Raw genomic sequence first — 18,463 nt, 5'->3', positions numbered from 1 at the left:
TCAACCTGCTCCACTGCAACTTCAGGGAGATAAGGTTTGTGGTTATCTTCAGTCTGCTCCACTGCAACCTTAGGGAGATAAGACTTGTTATAGTAGACTTAATCCGACCTACTACAACTTCAGAGGTATAGGATTCATCGTTTTAATCCACTCCACTGCAACTTCAGAGAGATAAAGTTTGATATGATCTACTCTACTGCAACTTCAGAGAGATAAGATCTGTTGTTTTCAGTCTGCTCTGCTTCAAACTCAGGGAGGCAAGGCTGGTGTCTTCGATCTACTTTGCTGCCAATACAAGAAGACAAGATCTACAATCTTCTTCAATCAATTCCACTACAACTTTAGTGGTATAGAGTTTGTGGTTTCACCGATCTGTTTTAGGGAACATAACCTGTAGAATCCATTTCATGAGCCTACTTATGCCTAGTGATTAGAATATTATGATTGGAATGAATCAAAATCTCTGAACTAAATGTGCATGCATGAATGCAAAATGTCATGAAAATGATCCCTCAATATTTGAATTGTTATTGCTCATTGTCCAATAAAACTTTATTGCCAACACGTCAGAATGCTATCTTGTCCAGTTGGTAATGCTCATATCTTACTTAACCAAATTGCCCCCACTATAACCTTTAAGGTTCAATTCACTATAATCTTTAAGGTTCAATCCACTGTAATTTTGGGACATAAAATTTGAACCATCCTTCTCCCACTGTAATTTAGGAGTATAAGATCTAACTCTCTCAATCCTCTCCTACTGTAATTCAAGGATACAGGATCTGAATCTCTTTGGCCTTACACCATTCCCAAGGTGTCATACCAAATGTTTATGCATAATTGTAAAACTTTCTCTTCTGAGAAACCTCTTCTTATCACTTGGTGATCATTGCTTGTTTGTTCATTGAAGCTTTGTCACCAACACGACATCCTGTCATTTTGTTCAATAAATGTTTTGACAATGAAATCTGAAGGGATAGTCTTAGGCTTCCCTTTCTTAGATATTTCAACCTTTAAACTTGGTGTGTTCTAAACAATAGTCCTGTTTCAGGTTCTTGTATTATTTAGAAACTTCTAGAGTAACATGCAAAACTTCCCTTGTGAAAGTATTATTAGTCTATTAATCATTATTCCAATGCAACATGGTTGTAAAAGATCATAACGATGGATAAAAATAGAATTGATTTGGGAGCCTAGCTCAAAATAAATTATCAAGGATAGCAAGAATAAAAGAGGAATTGATTGGAACACTTATCTTGAAAAAGAATGAAGTATTCCAAGCACAACAAATTCAATATAAATAGTATAAAGATTAGGTGACCCAGATATCGCAGCTTTTACTTCTCTATACAAACTCTTTGAAAGGCCATTCTGACTTTGACATGTGTTTAGGAGATCTACAGGACTTTGTCGATGCCCCAAGATGTCGCCTACCCTTTCCTGTTGATTCAGGTATAACAAGATCACCACATGCCCCAATCTGATCAAAATTTAAGCCACTGTTTTTGGGTTTTCAACTCAAATCCCTTTTGGTCTCGAAGTGCCGTTTGCGGGTTTTCACCTTGGCCTCTCCATTTTACTTTTCCCCCCTTTTTTTCTAAGCGCCCTTTGCGGGTTTTCACTTTGGTCCCTTTCCTTCTTCAGGTGAAATATTTCTTAACTGAATTCGAGTTTACAGGATTTGGCAAGCTTTTACCATCCATCTCGCTCAAGATCAAAGCTCCTCTAAAAAAGGCCTTCTTTTCAACATAAGGTCCTTCCCAATTTGGCATCCATTTCCCTCTAAAATTCTTTTTTAGAGGAAGAATCTTTTTCAACACCAGGTCCCCCTCATGAAATTCTTTAGGATGAACCTTCTTGTTATAGGCTCGCATCATTCGTTTCTGGTACATCTGACCGTGACGAATAGCTTTTAGCCTCTTTTCTTCTATCAAGTTCAACTGATCATATCGAGATTGAATCCATTTGGCCTCATCTAACCTTAGCTCAGCTAACACACGGAGAGAAGGGATCTCAACTTCACACTGCCTCTATCCTGTAAACTAGAGAAAAAGGTGTTGCCCAGTAGAAGTCCTAACAGGCGTTCGATATGCAAGGAGAGCAAAAGGTAATTTATCATACCAGTCTTTGTAGGTTTCAGTCATTTTCCCTACAATTCTCTTTATATTTTTGTTAGCTGCTTCCACGGCTATAACAACCCGATTTTAATCCTAATCGGAACGGTGGTTTCGGGACCACGAATTCAAGTTGGAGAAATATTTTAAAATTATTTTTTTTGTTTTTATTATGTGTGAATTTACTTGTGTGAAAATTCTGTGCTTTAGTTTCGTTGATTGAGTGTCCGATTAAATAAAATGACTAAATTGCGTAAAATAAAAATTTAGTGGTTATTTTTAGAAGGGCCAAATAGTGGTTGTTTTTTTAATATGAAGGTTTCATGTTGCAATTTTGCCATTGAATTAATGAATGAACGGCACTATGTATATATTATATAGTTTTTATAATAATTATAAAGGTTATAATAATAAATAATATATTATAAAGTTATTATAATAAAAACAAACATAAGTTAAAAAGCCATTATCATCTTTTTGTTTCTACCAACCGAATGTAAAAGTAAAGAAAAAGAAAAGAACAAGGTAAGGGTTCGGTCATTGTTGAGTTTGATTAAGGTATCTAACTAGCTCGGGTTTTTGATAATTTTTACATTTTTGAGATCGTTGCTTTGTGTTTTAGCTAGCCCATGCTTGAATTTTTGAATTGATTGTGTATTTTTTGATTTTCCATTGAAGAGAGCTTGTTGTTTTTGTTGTTAGATGATGGAAAATAAATATAAGTTGTTAGATTTTTCATGTTTTAATTAGTAATTTTTGATAAAAATGTGTATTAAGGACTAAATTAAGAAAAGTGTAAGTTGAGGGACTAAAATGTGAAATAAATAGCATGCAAGGACTTATATGAGCTTAGTGTATATTCGGCTAAGCTATTGTGCAATGAAAGTTTGTTTATTTTGTATTTTTTGTGAAATAGGGACTAATTTGTGAAAAATGTGAAAAGTTAGGGGAAAAAGTGTAACTTGCCCATTTATGTGCTTTTGGATTTAATTGAATGAATATGTGGTTAAATTAGTTAAATTTGAACTTATTTAGATCAAGAACAAAAGAAAACAAAATTAGATTGGGGAAAGTTGAAAGTAGTCGAGTAGCCGGCTATGCCTGTCGATATCTGAGGTAAGTCGATAAGCATTTAAATGTTGTTAAATTCAAGAATATATAAATAATAAGTGATAACTTAAATTATTTTATTTGTTATATGCTTTGGCCAAATGTGATATTTGAAATAGGAATTTTGTTTCGAGTTTGATTCGATCGATAATCATTGTCTGAAAGCCCCGTACGAACCCTAGGAATAGATAGGATCTTATGTCATGACATAGGACTCTAATATGTGTTTTCGTGTATGTACTCACTGAATTTTGTCCGACTCGATTTTTTAAAAAAAAAAAATCAAAAAATACAAAAAAATAAAAATTACATTTTGACCCCTAAACTTTTTGAAATTACATTTTGACCCCTAAAATTTTTCAAAATTACATTTTTACCCCTAAACTTTTTGAAATTACATTTTGATCCCTAAACTTTCTCAAAATTACATTTGACCCCTAAACTTCCTCGAAATTATGTTTTGGCCCCAAAAATTTTCCTATGTTTTCATTTTAGTCCTTCTATCAGAAAATCCCCAATAATCCGGCGGATTTCGTGCACCTGCCCCACGATTTCCGGCCGCCGGCCTAGGGCATGGCCTTCCCCACCTGCTACCTGCAAAAAAGAAGCAAAATCAACTATAAAAAGGAGTTGAAACTAAAAAAAATCGGACCCCCCATCCACGAAAAAAACTTGCAAACAAGAGAAAAAGAAGAGGAAAAAGGAGAGAAAGAGAGGAGAAAAGAGAAGAAGAGGAGAGCCTCCAACGGCGGCTCGACGGAGGAGACAACGGTGGCGCGACGCGGCGGCTAGGGTTCGTGTAGAAGAAGAAGAAGAAGAAGAAAGAAGAAAGAAGAAGAAAAAATAAAAAAATAAAAATAAAAAATAAAATAGTCGGGTCAAACCGATCCGACCCGACCCGCGACCCGACCCGCGACCCGACCCGCAACCCAAACCCAAACCCAAACCCAACAACCCAACAAAAAAAACCAAAAAAACAAAACAAAAACAAAAAAAAAAGAAGCAAGCCCAAAAAAAAACCCAAAGCAAAATAGAAGAAGCCCACAGCAGGCCAGCCCAAAAGCACCCCAGCAGCAGGCCCAACACAGGCAGCCCAGCAGCAACAAAGCAGGCTGTCCAGCAGGCCTAGGCCCAACGCCCAGCAGGCCAAAAAAAAGAAAGAATAAGGAAAAAAGGAGAAAAAGAAAAAAAAATAGAAGAAAAAAGAAAAAAGAAAAAAAAAGAAAGGAGAAAAGGAAAAAAAAGATTCAATTCGTGTAACCCATTCGACGAAGCTCGTGTTTCGGGATTTTTCGGTAATTTCGTTTATTTCACTTTTAATTTAATGTTCTTATTTTTATGTTATTTCGTTTTAATATTATTAGTATTATATGCATTTATATTTTTTGTATTTATATTTTGAATTTAATTCACTTTTAATTTTACTTTATTTTAAATAATTTTAATAAATAAGGCAACGAATCAGTTTAGCATCGAGTCACCGAATTCATCGCTATGTTGGGTGGATATCGATAGCTCGTGTTAAATTCGGGACGCCCTTTTAAAAATAAAAAAATATTCAAAAATCCCCGTATTTAAAAAATTTCTCGTGTTTTAATAGAATCCTGATTAAATATCAAATTGAATCGTTTTGACACTAATTCGTCGATTTCATCGCCATGTTGGGGTGAATATCATCGATTCGTGTTAAAAACGGTACGTTTTTAAAAAAAATAAAAAAATAAAAAATCTCGTGTTTCATTTTTTTTTAATTTTCGTATTTTAAAAAATTCTTATGTTTTACAAATTTTCGTGTGTTAAAAAAAATCCTTGTGTTTTTCAAAAAAAAAACTCTCGTTAAAATATTCTCAAGTTTTCAAAAATTGACGTGTTTTTAAAATTCTCGTATTTCAAAAGTTTCCGTGTATTAAAAATTTTTCGTGTTTCAAAAATTGTCATGTTTTGCAAATTTTCGTGTTTCAAATTTTTTTTAAAAAAATTGTCGTGTTTCTAAGATTCTCATGTTTCAAAAAAAGAAAATTTCGTGTTTTCAAAAAAAAATATTGTCCCAAAATTCTCACGCTTTCAAAACAAGAAATTCCCGTGTTTCAATCAGATCACGATTAAATATTAATTTGAACTTGTATTTTCGAAACTTAAAACAACATGCGTTTAACGAGATACCAATTTTGGGCGTCGCGAGGGTGCTAATACCTTCCTCGCGCGTAACTGACTCCCAAACCCTAATTTTCTCTGGATTTTAACGTAGACCTAAAATTACCTCTTTTTTAGAAAAATTTAAAAATAAATTTTTCTTCTAAAAAGAGAATTTTGAAGGTGTCCGATCACACCTAGAAAAAAAGATCGGTGGCGACTCCCTTTTTAAATAAATTGAAACTCCGCTTTCAAATTTTCGATAATCACTTTAATTAGCGCGCGTGCACTAAATTTTTAGGTCGCTACAGTGTAAGACCACGTCTGGGACGTCGGCATCGATATTTGATTACATGTAAGACTTTGTTTGGGGCAGTGGCATCGATATGTGATTACATGTAAGACCACATCTGGGACGATGGCATTGTACGAGCTTTCTGATTATCAGTGTATCCTTTTTAATTCCGAACGGTTCAACGGGCAATGTCAAGTGAAGACCGAATGTGAAATTGAAATAATAGGGTTCAGTTATGTATTTATATCATGCTATGAAATTAAGGTAAATTGTATATTGAATTAGTGATTCAAAGTTAATTAATATATGAATAATGTGTGAGCATATTCGTGCTTATAAGTGATTTGGCTTATAGAAGCATTTGTGATATAAGAAGATTTGGCCTATTATTATAGTCTTAAATTATAAAATGTTAATTATACAAGTATTTGAGTATTTGTGCATTAAGCTTCATAAAGTTAAACGTTTACTTATATTTGATTTGGTTGGCTTGGTAAATTGGTTTGATATTAATGTTAAAATGAATAATGTCTGCTTACGACTTACTAAGCTGCAAAAGCTTATTGCGTGTAGGTTTATTCTTCGTTTTATAGATTCTAGAATTCGTTACGAGCTCGGGGATCATCAGCAAGACTTATCACACTAACGACAGTTACTTTCGGTACTTTATTAAATTGTTTTTAAGTATATGGCATGTATAACATAATCGAAATGTTGATTTTGGGTCAATTTGTATATGAAATTAATAGCCTTGGGAAAATGGTTTATCTCCTTTGTTTGAGTTTTGTATTGATGCATATAATGTTGGATTGATTTGGCTATGAGATAAACTAAATACCGAATGTATTTATAATGAATAATATTAAGTTGAATGTGTGTGTGGATTGGTATTAGTAAGTATGTCATATATGTATGGTGTGTTTGGTTTTGGTATTATATAGGTTCAGTTAAGGTATGTAGGCAAAGAGTTAAGTTTGGTCTTTATGCTTTTTATATATTAGCTTGAAACGATATTGTTAATTATGTATATTCGGCTATGGTGGTATGAGTTCTTGATTATGTGCTTATTGAATTTGCTTTTAATAACTTGGTTTTAGCTTATTCTATAGGAAACATAGTTGATATGTTTATGTTTATGCGTATGATTTCAGTCATGGTAAGTTCATGTGTAAATTGATTTAATATATTTTGATAATGGGTGATAAATTAATCATGATTTATGGTAAAAATAAGTCTTAACGTGCAGTCTTGAAAATATTAAGTCATTAGCTAAGTTATTGATAGGTAATAGTTGGTATATATATATTCGGCCTTATGGGTAGCTACAAAAATTCGGCTATAATGTGCTTGTGTAATTGGATATGTGATATATTAAAATGATTAAATATATGGTTGGTTATGTTGCATATTCGGATATATTAATTAATTAAATTAGGTCTGGTCATTGTATTATATAAATGTATTGTAAATTGAATAATTTTTATGAAATGACCAAATATGCTTTTGTTAACTATGCAGTGATTATGAAATATGGATGGTTGAATTTGCAACTTAGTTTTGTTTTGAATGGTTCAGTATAGGTAATTAGAATTGACTATTAAGCATACAAATTTGATATACTATGAATTGTACTTGTGATTTTAAATGTTTAATGTGAACATAGTGCTTGATGCATAACATAGTGATAGCAAAAGTATATATAGCCACATCATAACGTTGCATAAGTGATTAAATTTTAAGTTGGATTCTTACCAGTTCGAATTTGACAAGTATGGAACATGATCTATTGTTTTGATATAAGATTTTATTTTCTAAATTCATAATATTGAATAGTTCTGATTTGTATAATATGATTAGTAATATAATTGATTTGTGGATATTTAAGTCTGATAATATTATAAAGGTATAGCTATTCTTTGGTGCATAAAGAGTGTTTAATGATTGTGCTAAATCATGCTACGTCCGGTAATGCCTTGTAACCCTAATTCGGTGAGGAATACGGGTTAGGGGTGTTACAATGGCACCATTCATTTTTGGGCGATACGGTGACGAATCGTAATGTCTGCTTTTGAATTGATTACAGACCTCAGCTATCATGCTATTGTTCAAGTTCAGCGCATTGTCCAATATGATCCTCTTTGGCATTCTATATCGGCATATGATGACATTAGTGTATAAAGTAACCTCTACTCGTTTGGTGAAGTAATTAATGACCTCAAAAATGAAACAATGTCTATTAGAAGTCTTCAGTGATATTGGCCCGATAACATCTATGCCCCACATAGAGAAAAGCCATAGACTCCATTTATTCTTTGTAAGGTAGGATCTATTTCTCATCTTGTTCTACTATCCTCAACAAATCCGGAGATAGGCTACAATCTATGTCATCTTTAAAGTCATTAGATCCATCTAAACACATGTCTCGCTCAAAAGGAGATTCTGAGTCTGTAGCAGCGTCACTCATGTCGTTGATATTCAAGGACCTATTGTAGGTACAAAAGAATATACAAAGAATGTATAAATTTATGAATAATTATTTGTACAATATGGTTATGAATGAATGAAAGAATGATTTGGAAGAAAAATCCAAAAGAATGAATGAATCGTAAAGAATGAAAGAACATTAGCTCAAAGATTATTGCAATAATGTATCTCATTAAAATAATGACATTCAGACATGAACCTATTTCACAAAGGAATTCCTATTGCCTCTATGCTAAAAACAACAAATGTGTTCTGAACATTACTCTAAATAAGCTCTAAATACTACAGAGATTTCTTCTACAATCTGATTACTAAGAACACTCCCAAGTTTATAAGGGTGAATATCTAATAAGGTCCATTTTCATTTGTGTTTTCATATGTAGCATTGATGTGAACGTTTCCCTACACTTTTTCATACATCGCATTCACCCCATTATCAATATGATTGGGTAACGGATTTTTTACATTGGATGAATCATCAAATTTGACAATGCCCATTCTGATGAGCCTTTCGACCAGTTTCTTGAAAGTGATGCAGTTTTCTATAGAATGTCCTACAATTCCTGCATGGTATTCGCATTGGGCGTTTGCATCATACCACTTTGAGAATGGAGGTTGCACATGTTCTGATTAGAACGGGGATACCACATGTGCATCAAACAAAATTTGATACAACTCCCGGTATGGCATTAGAATTGGCGTGAATTGGGGTTTCTTAGTATTTTGTCTTATGCCGGATTCCTGTCTTGATGGACCTTGTTGATTAGTAGCCACCTTTCTCGGTTGGTTCACCGTGATCGATTTTGAGTAACCCTGGTTATAGGTGCTTATGTTGTTCACCTCATTTTTCTTTTTCTTCAGAGCCGTCATTCGATTACTTTCTCCAGCCTCGATCTTCCCACTCCTTATGGTGTTTTCAATCATTTCTCCATTCATAACTATGTCAGAGAAGTTTTTCATGGCACTTCCCAACATATGTGTGATAAATGGTGCCTTCAGTGGTGTTAATGAAGAACATTGCCATCTATCTTTCCAGGAGCAGTGGCTGGACTTGAATGGAAACCTCCCTCCACCTTTGCGCGTATTGCCTAAAACTTTCATTAGGCTTCTTCTCCATAGTTTGTAGTGTAATTCTGTTAGGTGTCATGTCTGTTACATGGTTGTATTATCTCATGAAAGCTTGTGCCAAGTCCTTCTATGAGTGGATATCGGCACGGTTCAACTGGTTGTACCATTTGGCAGCTGACCCGATCAGACTATCTTGGAAGCAATGAATTAGCAGTTGATTGTTATTAATGTATCCTGTCATTCTTCGACAGAACATCGTGATATGAGCTTCAGGACAACTAGTCCCATTATACTTTTCAAATTCTGGAGTCTTGAATTTCAACGGGAGCACTAAATCTAGGACCAAACACAGATCCCTAGCGTCAACCTTATGATGGTAGTCAGCAATTTCCATTGCTTTGAGTTTTTCCTCTAACCACTTGTACCGATCTTCGAGTTGTTTTGGAAATTCTACTCTTTCTTTTTCTATTTCATTTAGATCAGGAACTACAGGATTGGTTGGATTGTCCCCCAGATTGGAGCCTGAGCCTGTCGAGTAGTTCATTGGCATTGAGGTACCAGCCTGAAACTGTTGAGGCCTGATTGTGACAGAGGACCTATATGGGTGTACATCAGCTCAGGGCTGTACATGCGAAGGAGTAAAGCTTAGAGGGTAAAGGGGTCCATCATTATCTTATTCTTCAATATTAACCATGGGGTCATTTCCTTTGTCATTTCCCCCAGCCAACAGTTGTGTTAACTGAGTCACCATGTTCTTCTAGAACTCCATCATCTTTTCCACCATATCTTGCTGAATATTTTCTAGTCGCTCTTGCATTTGGTCTTGCATCTCTTTTTGGAGCTGTTCGAGTCTTTCCAATCTTTGATCCATGTTTTTCGATTTTGCCCGAGTACCGTAAGGGTGTTGGTTTTCAGATTAACTGAAATAATTTTACTCAATTAGGGTCTTTTAATGGTCCTTAATGCATATGATGTCATGTAATGCAAATGCGTGAAATGAATGCAAAAAGACGTTGACTCTGATTCAATTCCATTTAGAAAACTTTACTAAAAAAATAAATTTCTTTACATAAAGCGGATGCATGTACGACCTTGCCCTCATACTCGAAGAAACAACATCGATCTTTCCCTTTTATCCGGATGTTAAGATAAATCTCGTAAATTACCAATAGATGCCACTACTAGATCCTTCTTGCTTGATCCTGGTTGCGATCCATCGTCTGCCCATCCTCGTAATGCTCATCAGCTTCTTTAAGGAAGTCAGAATGTCGGTGACTCTCAAATAATTAGCTTGAATCCTCGGGCCGCGAAGTAAAGTCATGTACTCTTCCATAACCCTTCTTTTGTTGTGTTTCTTGAAATATATTATGGCGACCATATTGTCTCCCACTTTATCAAGAAATCCATTTTCCATGATAATCTCTCTATTTAGTAATTGAAAGTGAACCAACACCTCTTTTTTATGATGAAAAATGCAATGCAATCATAACCAAAACAAAAGAAAACACGTTAGTACAAAACATAAATAACAAAAAGAGCACCTATTTGGATGACCACTAGGGTTTGGCGTGGTTCTACCTAGGGTAGGCTCCTAAGGTCTTCTACATTTGGTTTGGTTCTAAAGTTAAGGGTACCTGAACCAACAGATTCCTCTATCCTCACCTATTATAGGCTCATATGGACTGAGTTCAGTTCAAGGGAATACATTTCCCTATGGCTGCACGGAGATGAAAATCTCACGAAGACATAGGTATAGATGTATCCCAGAAGCGATCCATTATCCTGCACGGAGGTGAAAACCTCATGAAGGAGTAGCTTCTCACTCCCACTTAAAAGGGTATGACCAACGATCATGCAATGTAATGTGTAGAAAGATACCAAAGCATAAACTAACACAACAATTATAAACCACAATAATGACTATCATAATAAAGACGGGTGAAATGCAACGAAAGGATCGTATATTTAAATCAAGTTTTCAATTTTTGACAAAAAGACAAAAAATAATCAACTCGTGGCTTGACTCTCTTATTTTGGGTCCCTAGTGGAGTCACCAAGCTATTGACTCTATTTTTTGTGAAAACGGGATCGACTTGGATTTGAAAATAAAAACGAGTAAGGGAGTCGCCGCCAATCCTTTTTGATAAGGTGTGATTAGGTCACCTTGAAAAGTGGTTGTTTTTAATAAAGAATTTGATTTTATTAAAACAACGATTTTGGTCCACGAAATTCAGAAAAATGGGTTCGGGAGTCGGTTACGTACGAGGAAGGATTAGCACCCTCGTAACGCCCAAAATTGATACCTAGTTGATTAATTACGGTCTAAATTACAAAACACAAAAAAAGAAAAAGGACTAAATAAAAAAAACTAATAATGTAGAGGGGCCAAATGAGCAAATAGCCTAAAACCTAAAAATGTGCGGATCCTCTGGTCGGATCTAGTCAACACGTGGATCTTGGGGGCAAAACGATGCCGTTTTGGCTATTGATGCTCAAGCCCAAAACGACGTCGTTTCATGGGCCTATTTAAGTTAAAAAATTTTCCAAAAAAAATCACTTTTCCCTCATTCAAGAAAAAAATTCTGAAAATGCTCTCCCTCCCTCTCCTTTCAGCCCGATTTCGACCAGGGCTCCGGCCATCGTCCGCTGTGCCGGCCACCGGTCACCGGTGCTGGCACCGCCGTATACGGCTGCAATAAGCTAAAAAGTTTCCTTTTTTCTTCCGAGGCACTCCTTTGGCCCTGCGTACCCCTCCGGCTACGGCGAACAGAGGTAAAAACTCCTTTTTTCTTTGTTTGTTATTTTGAAATAAGAAAAGAAATGAAAAAAATAAGAGCGAAAAAAATAAAAATAATAATAGAAGCAAATAACCTTTAAAAACGATTTCTCTTTTTTTATTTCTCAAATGTTCGTGTGTGTTTTTTTTTGAAAAAATCCCCCCGTTTTAATCCTTTTACAAGTTTTTATATATGGCTCCTCTGGCCATTTTTACAAAAGTCTTTTAAATCTCTTTTATGCTGTCCTTTCTATCTTTTTTTTTGCAGGTGCAAGTGGCCGATGTGATAGTGGTGGTGGCAAAAGAGTTGGTGGTGGCTGACCTAGGGCGGCGGTAGTAGAGTGGCTGTCAGAGGCTAAGGTTTTTTTTGTTTTTCTGAAAAAAGTTTAGGTTTTGGGCTTGGGTCTGTTGGTAATTTTGGGTTGTAAATGGACTGTTTATTTTTATTTGGTTTGGTTTCTGTTTTGAGCCCGGGTAAAACTGGGCTACTACATGAGTAATCAAAATGTGAGAATATAACAAGAAATGTTAAGCACTTATGAATAAAATCAATAATACAAATATTCTCATTCTTTATTACATCCACTAAAATTTCACATATTCAAGTATATATATATCAATGGCATTTCATATAATATTTGAGTATATCAACTAATGCAATGGCATGATTCATCTCTTTGGTCACTACTTGAATTCATTTCAAGTTTCACATCACATCACATCACATCACATCTCATCATTTCATATTTCATTTATCATCTCATATTCATTTCGCATCTTTGTCATTTCAATATCAATCACATAAACTTATTATTTAATTTCCCCTATTAGCATGGCTTAGACTCGGACGGCTACACGGATCCAACCAACATACCAGTTTGGCATCCAGTGCCTCATCAGATAAATCTGAAGTAATAACTGCACTCAGTGCTATATAAATTGACACCCAGTGTCCCATCAATTAAACCGAAGCAAATTGGCACCCAATGCCTCATTGACTCGAGGTTGAAGAAATCCCTGAACTCTTCTTAGCATATGGCATGCCATCTATATCCGACTCAGTCCAATACAGTTAATAGGGTTTCATTTCACTTTTCAATACAACCAATGTCTCAATTTCACATATATACATATGATCACATATAAACATATATTCAATTTGATAATAACCATATTTTTTTCAATATTCAATTCAACAATAATAAAATACTACATTTCATGATATTCATAATCGAGTCATTTTAATAATCATTTGATTTATTTCTACCCAATGTTCAAAATTTCTCACCTCATGATGTACCATGCACAATAGTTCAAAATGTAACAATTTACTAGAGTTTGAATTATAGAAACACAAACCGTGAATTTTGAGCTATTCGATGTCGATTTTATCCTTCCCCTTATTACTTGAGGATTTCGGTACAACGTTAGCTACAGAATAAAACAATTAAATCATATTAATATTACACATTTCAGTTTCACATTAAATTTCAATTTTCACACTATCTTTTGCTTATTATTCAATTTACTCCCTAAATCAAGACTAGTTTTTAACCTTCACATTTAATTTTATATTTTCATACTAATTTCACTTTAGACTAAATTTTGCTTCCTCTTTTCCAATTTGACCCCTTAAATTTGAAAATTTCTCAATTTAGTCCATATTGCTCAAAATCAACAATTTATTCCACAATTTAGTCCATTTTCATTTCTAACTTAAAAATCTATCTATTTAATCCCTAATACTTAAACTATTCAACAATTTCAACATCTAAAATCTTGAACAATACTAAAAATTACAACATGGGTCAGGTAACCCTAAGTACTGAGATTCCAAAAATGTAAAAATTACAAGTATAGGGACTAAATTGCACTAACCATTTTAGATTTGAACTTCAAAGCCCCAAGGCCGTGCTTTCTCCTTGCTTTTTCTTTCTTTTCTTTGATTAATTTTGCATGTATCCACTTTCATTTCTTTTTCTTTCTTTTATAAAAATAAAAATAAAAATAATTATTATTAACTTTATATTATAACATATATAATATATATAAATGCATTACACTTAACCATAACCGGTCACCTATACAAAATCATTAATTAAATGACATAATTGCTACTTTTTCCCCTTTAGTTTATTTTAGTTTATAATTCAACTTTTAACCCTTAAGTGATTTAGTTCTTGTACCTTAATGACTTTTAATTTCACAAAATTTAATTAACCAGAATCTAATTCACTACTAACTAACCTTGTAAATATTTAATATAAATATTTATGAGTTTATTTCGTGGGAACGGAGTTCCAAATCTCACTTTCCGACACCCCTAACTATCGGGTTGTTACATACCTTAAATTTTTAAAAATAAAAATAGAGGGAATAAATTTCAAAATTTTGAAAAGTACATGTTCTTATGGCATATTTTAACTTTTATTCTATAAAAAATTTGTCATTAATATATTTATAGTTGTAATATACATTTATTATTAAAATATTAATGTAAATATTTTTCGAAGAATATTATTTTTAAAATAAAATTGTAATATTATGCAAGTTATTAAAATAATAAATTATATTAACAATATTAACAATTTATTATATTATTAAATATAAATAATTAAATATGTATGTTTAATAATATTAAAAATTATAATATTTTATATTGATATTTTAAATATTTTTAAAAATAAAATAAAAATAAAAAAATATTATTAATATAATAATATTAGGTTTGATTCAAATTAATTTTTATATAAAAATAAAATTACTCATAAAAGAGTTTTTTTTTTCAGAAAATAACTTACCCTCTTAAAAAGGAGAATTATATTATAAGCTTATTTTCCATTGATTTGTAAATTATTTTCTGTTGGTCAAGCTACTTTTATGAAATAAATAAAAAAATAATTAAAATTTTTTTTGTAAGTTATTTTCTATGAAACAAACTAAGCTTAAATAGATTAGCAATGCAACTAGGGATGACAAAGCCTAAACCGCCCGATAGATTTCAAACCACTTTGAACGGAGTGAGTTTTTTTCTTTTGGATAGTAGATATGGTACGGTTATGATAATTGTTTGCCTCACCCCTACCCACTCTACTATATGAAATTATCATTTTATCCTTCTATATATAAACTATTAAAATAATAAAAATGTAATAACAAAATATAATAAAAACTATTTATATTTTATGTTTAAATACTTTTTAAAAAAATTATGTTTAAATATTTATTTGATTAAAAAATTAAAATATAAAAATTAAATTGAAACGGAACGGAAGAGTATTTATGCAATAGACAATAACTTTTAAAATTATGTATCTGTAATAAAAGCAAAATTTAACAATATCTATTGTGGCTACGCACCATTCCCAGCATTAAAAAATCAAACTACCCCTTTCTCACCCACCCCTGTTTACCACGCTAACCTTTTCCCACTAAAATTTCAAAACCCCGAGTTGAGCCCACTTCATAATTAAAACCCAAAATCAAAATAAACACACAGAAAATCCCCTGCCTTAACCCTCACTAATCTCATCCTCAATTATCATTTCTGGGAACGCCTCCTCACCCTTTCTCTTTCTCTCTCTTTCTTATCATTTTGTTTGATTTGTTTTCTGTTCCATCCCAAATCCCTAACTGTTTGACCAGATCGGAGGAACCGAGTGGCAGGAGCGGGGAGGTTCAGCATGGCCACAGCGTCGTTTAACAAGATCGAAAGGGCCCACCAGATGTATAGAGAAGGGAGGTACAACGAAGCTCTGGGTTACTACACCGAGGCGCTGGCTGTTGCCAAAACGAAGCCTCAGAAGATCGCTTTGCACAGTAACAGAGCCGCTTGTTACTTGAAATTACATCATTTCAAAAAGGTTTCTCTTTTCTCTTTTTTATTCTTTTTCCTTTTATCATTACATTGGTTTGCCTTTGATTTTGCCTATTGGGTTTTACTTTTCAGTAGTTTTTAGTAATTATCGTGTTTCAGATTGGACTTTCCGGACTTCGGGAATTTCGAAAAAAAAGTTTATTTTACTGTTTTATTTCGACATTTTCATGGGTTTAATATAATAATTTCATGGACGAAAACTGCTTTGTTGGGGGGCGGGTTTATTTATCTGTTTTTAATGGATTAAAATGAAAATGTAAAATAATTTTGGTCTCTTTTTTTTTTTTTTCCTTCTCATATAATTTAGTTGGGATATTATGTGTGTCCTATTTTCAGTACTCTTAATTGGATGTTCTTTTCATTTTTTAGAAAATCTTATTTAGAAAGTGAAATTTTCTTTCACCATAATTTTAGCAAGGTTGTGATATTTGAGTGATCTCAAGAATAGAGAGGGAAAGGGACGAGCGGGAACCGTGAGCAGATAACAAGGTTCTTTGTTTTATTAGACTATTTCAATAGAAATAATTGTTGAAGATGATATTAATTAAAAAAATCCAGGTTTTTAATTTGTGGCAAAAGTTCTTGTTTTGATAGTTTTGCTTTTACTCTAGATTCTAATAAGAATCAGCGTTTGTTTTAATGTTGCATTCTACTACTTTTGCTAGGGTCATATCTTGCGGAAGATCATGTTGAAAAACTGATAAACAAATTCTGTTTTCTTCTACCTGTTTCTTTATATGTTTGGCATCTTAATGCGCTTTCACTATTCATGGAATGCATGCGTATTGGGTTATCCATTTTACTTTAATGCACAGAAACTGTTATCTGTAAACTTAAGTTGTTAATTCAACCTTAGGCAGCAGAAGAATGTACCTCGGTTCTTGAGCTTGACCATAAGCACACTGGAGCTCTGATGCTACGAGCACAAACACTAGTCACACTAAAGGAGTACAATTCAGCTCTCTTTGATGTCAACCAGCTCATAGAGTTGGATCCCTCTTCCGAAGTTTATCATAACCTTCAAGCCCGTTTAAGGACACAAGTGGTATACCCCCTTATTTCTTTTTTCTTGTAGATGTTTCTCTGCTATAGTCTATCTTGTCTTGTTAATTAACTGGGTACTTTTGTCTTTTTATTTCACTTAATACTTCTCAATTGTCTGCCGTTAGCTTATTCTGAACCATTTGCTTCCTCATTGTTTTTCTGAAAGCTATTACCAAAATTGGTCCAATAATTCTGCCTTAAGCTGGCTTATATTTGATATTCTGGATGCCAGTAAGAAAGTGTACTTTGTTTTCTTTGCTTAAGGAGAGTCACTTGCTCCAATATCTGGCAGCTTATACTAAATCAATTGCTTGCTCATGGTCATTGGGAAAGCTATCGCCAAAATTGGTTCCACTAGTTCTGTCTTAAGCTGCCTTGTATTTGATATTCTGGATGTCAGTAAGAAAGTGGATTTTGTTTTCTTTGCTTAAGGAAAGGCACTTGCTCCGATACCTGAATCTGAAGCAGAGTTGGAAGAAGAGGAAGAAGAACATGAGCAACCCGATACAAGTGAGAAAGAAGTGAGACAAGACGACAATAAGGAAGACCTAGTAGTGCCAGCAATTGGGAAAGATCTGAATGCTGCTGAGCTTAATGAGTATCCAATTAAAGAGAAAATAATTCCCTCTGAGAAATCTGAGGTTAAAGAATATGCTGAGCTGGAAACAGATTGTAATAATATGCCTGAAAGAAATCCTGGAGTAACTGCCCTTCAAAAACCAAATGAGAAGGATTCCAAAGGATATCAGGCAATTCCTAAACCCAAGGAATATTCAGGTCAGAAGAATGTGCCCCAAAGAGTTGGAGTTGCTGATCCTTTCGGAGAGGGCATCAAAGATTCCAAGGGATGGCAGGCGATCCCTAAACCAAAGGGACACTCAGCTCTCGATTATGCACGGTGGGACAGAGTTGAAAATGACTCCAGTGAAGATGATGATGACGACGATGATGATGAAGACTCTCAGCCTCAGTATCGGTTCCGGGTAAGAACTGTTGGCATACGGTCAGTGAAGTGAAATGGGATGAAGTAAAAGTTATAATGATGTGAATAACATTTCTGATTCCTTAAATCTTCACAATGAGTCTCCTATGCCGAGTAAAGTGTGGTTTGAGAAACTTTGTTTGGTATATCATGTTTAAACATCCGAAGGCAGGGGCAACCCATATTACAGTTGCCTCCCTGGTTTGAGTTCTTCCATATCAAAGTGCCATTCAAATATTCCAGGCTGCACATATTAACGGACTATCCTCATTGATTTTAGAGTCAGGTAATCATTTCTGGTGCTGTAATTATTTACAAATCTCTCTTCTGGTTGCTTAATTTTCTTAAATGGAGATGAGAACTTTGAATCTATCAGCTGGTTTGCATTGGATGAACAATTATATACATCAATAATTGTAAAATTTTTCTGGATATTTGTATATTAATCGCTGTAGTTAAAGTTGTTGGTTATATTTGATCCGAATTTTGATTATTGTGTTCTGGTCAAGTCAATAAAAATTGAACAGGTTGTAATTTTTGTTGTTTATTATTTGAATAAATTTGTTTGATTCCAATGTAT

At 33.7% G+C, this 18,463-nt stretch overlaps 1 protein-coding gene across 1 annotated transcript; it reads left to right on the top strand.

Annotated features, from left to right (window-relative positions):
• Window positions 1-15,330: 15,330 nt before the first annotated feature.
• Window positions 15,331-18,417, top strand: LOC107922588 (sperm-associated antigen 1). Its single transcript, XM_016852689.2, has 3 exons — window positions 15,331-15,843; window positions 16,714-16,902; window positions 17,339-18,417. The coding sequence occupies exons 1-3, from the start codon at window positions 15,664-15,666 to the stop codon at window positions 17,915-17,917; spliced, it is 948 nt and encodes a 315-aa protein (XP_016708178.1). The 5' UTR covers window positions 15,331-15,663; the 3' UTR covers window positions 17,918-18,417.
• Window positions 18,418-18,463: the final 46 nt, after the last annotated feature.

This window comes from Gossypium hirsutum, chromosome D01 (assembly GCF_007990345.1).
Source record: "Gossypium hirsutum isolate 1008001.06 chromosome D01, Gossypium_hirsutum_v2.1, whole genome shotgun sequence".
NCBI classification, from domain to species: domain Eukaryota; kingdom Viridiplantae; phylum Streptophyta; class Magnoliopsida; order Malvales; family Malvaceae; genus Gossypium; species Gossypium hirsutum.
This window is presented reverse-complemented; position numbering and strand designations above follow the sequence as displayed.

Bases quoted from the DNA above. Each gene is read 5' to 3' on its own strand.
- LOC107922588 (XM_016852689.2), top strand. From the start codon at position 15,664: ATGGCCACAGCGTCGTTTAACAAGATCGAAAGGGCCCACCAGATGTAT. The intron at 15,844-16,713 runs GTTTCTCTTTTC...ATTCAACCTTAG, and splicing joins AATTACATCATTTCAAAAAG to GCAGCAGAAGAATGTACCTC. The intron at 16,903-17,338 runs GTATACCCCCTT...GCTTAAGGAAAG, and splicing joins CCCGTTTAAGGACACAAGTG to GCACTTGCTCCGATACCTGA.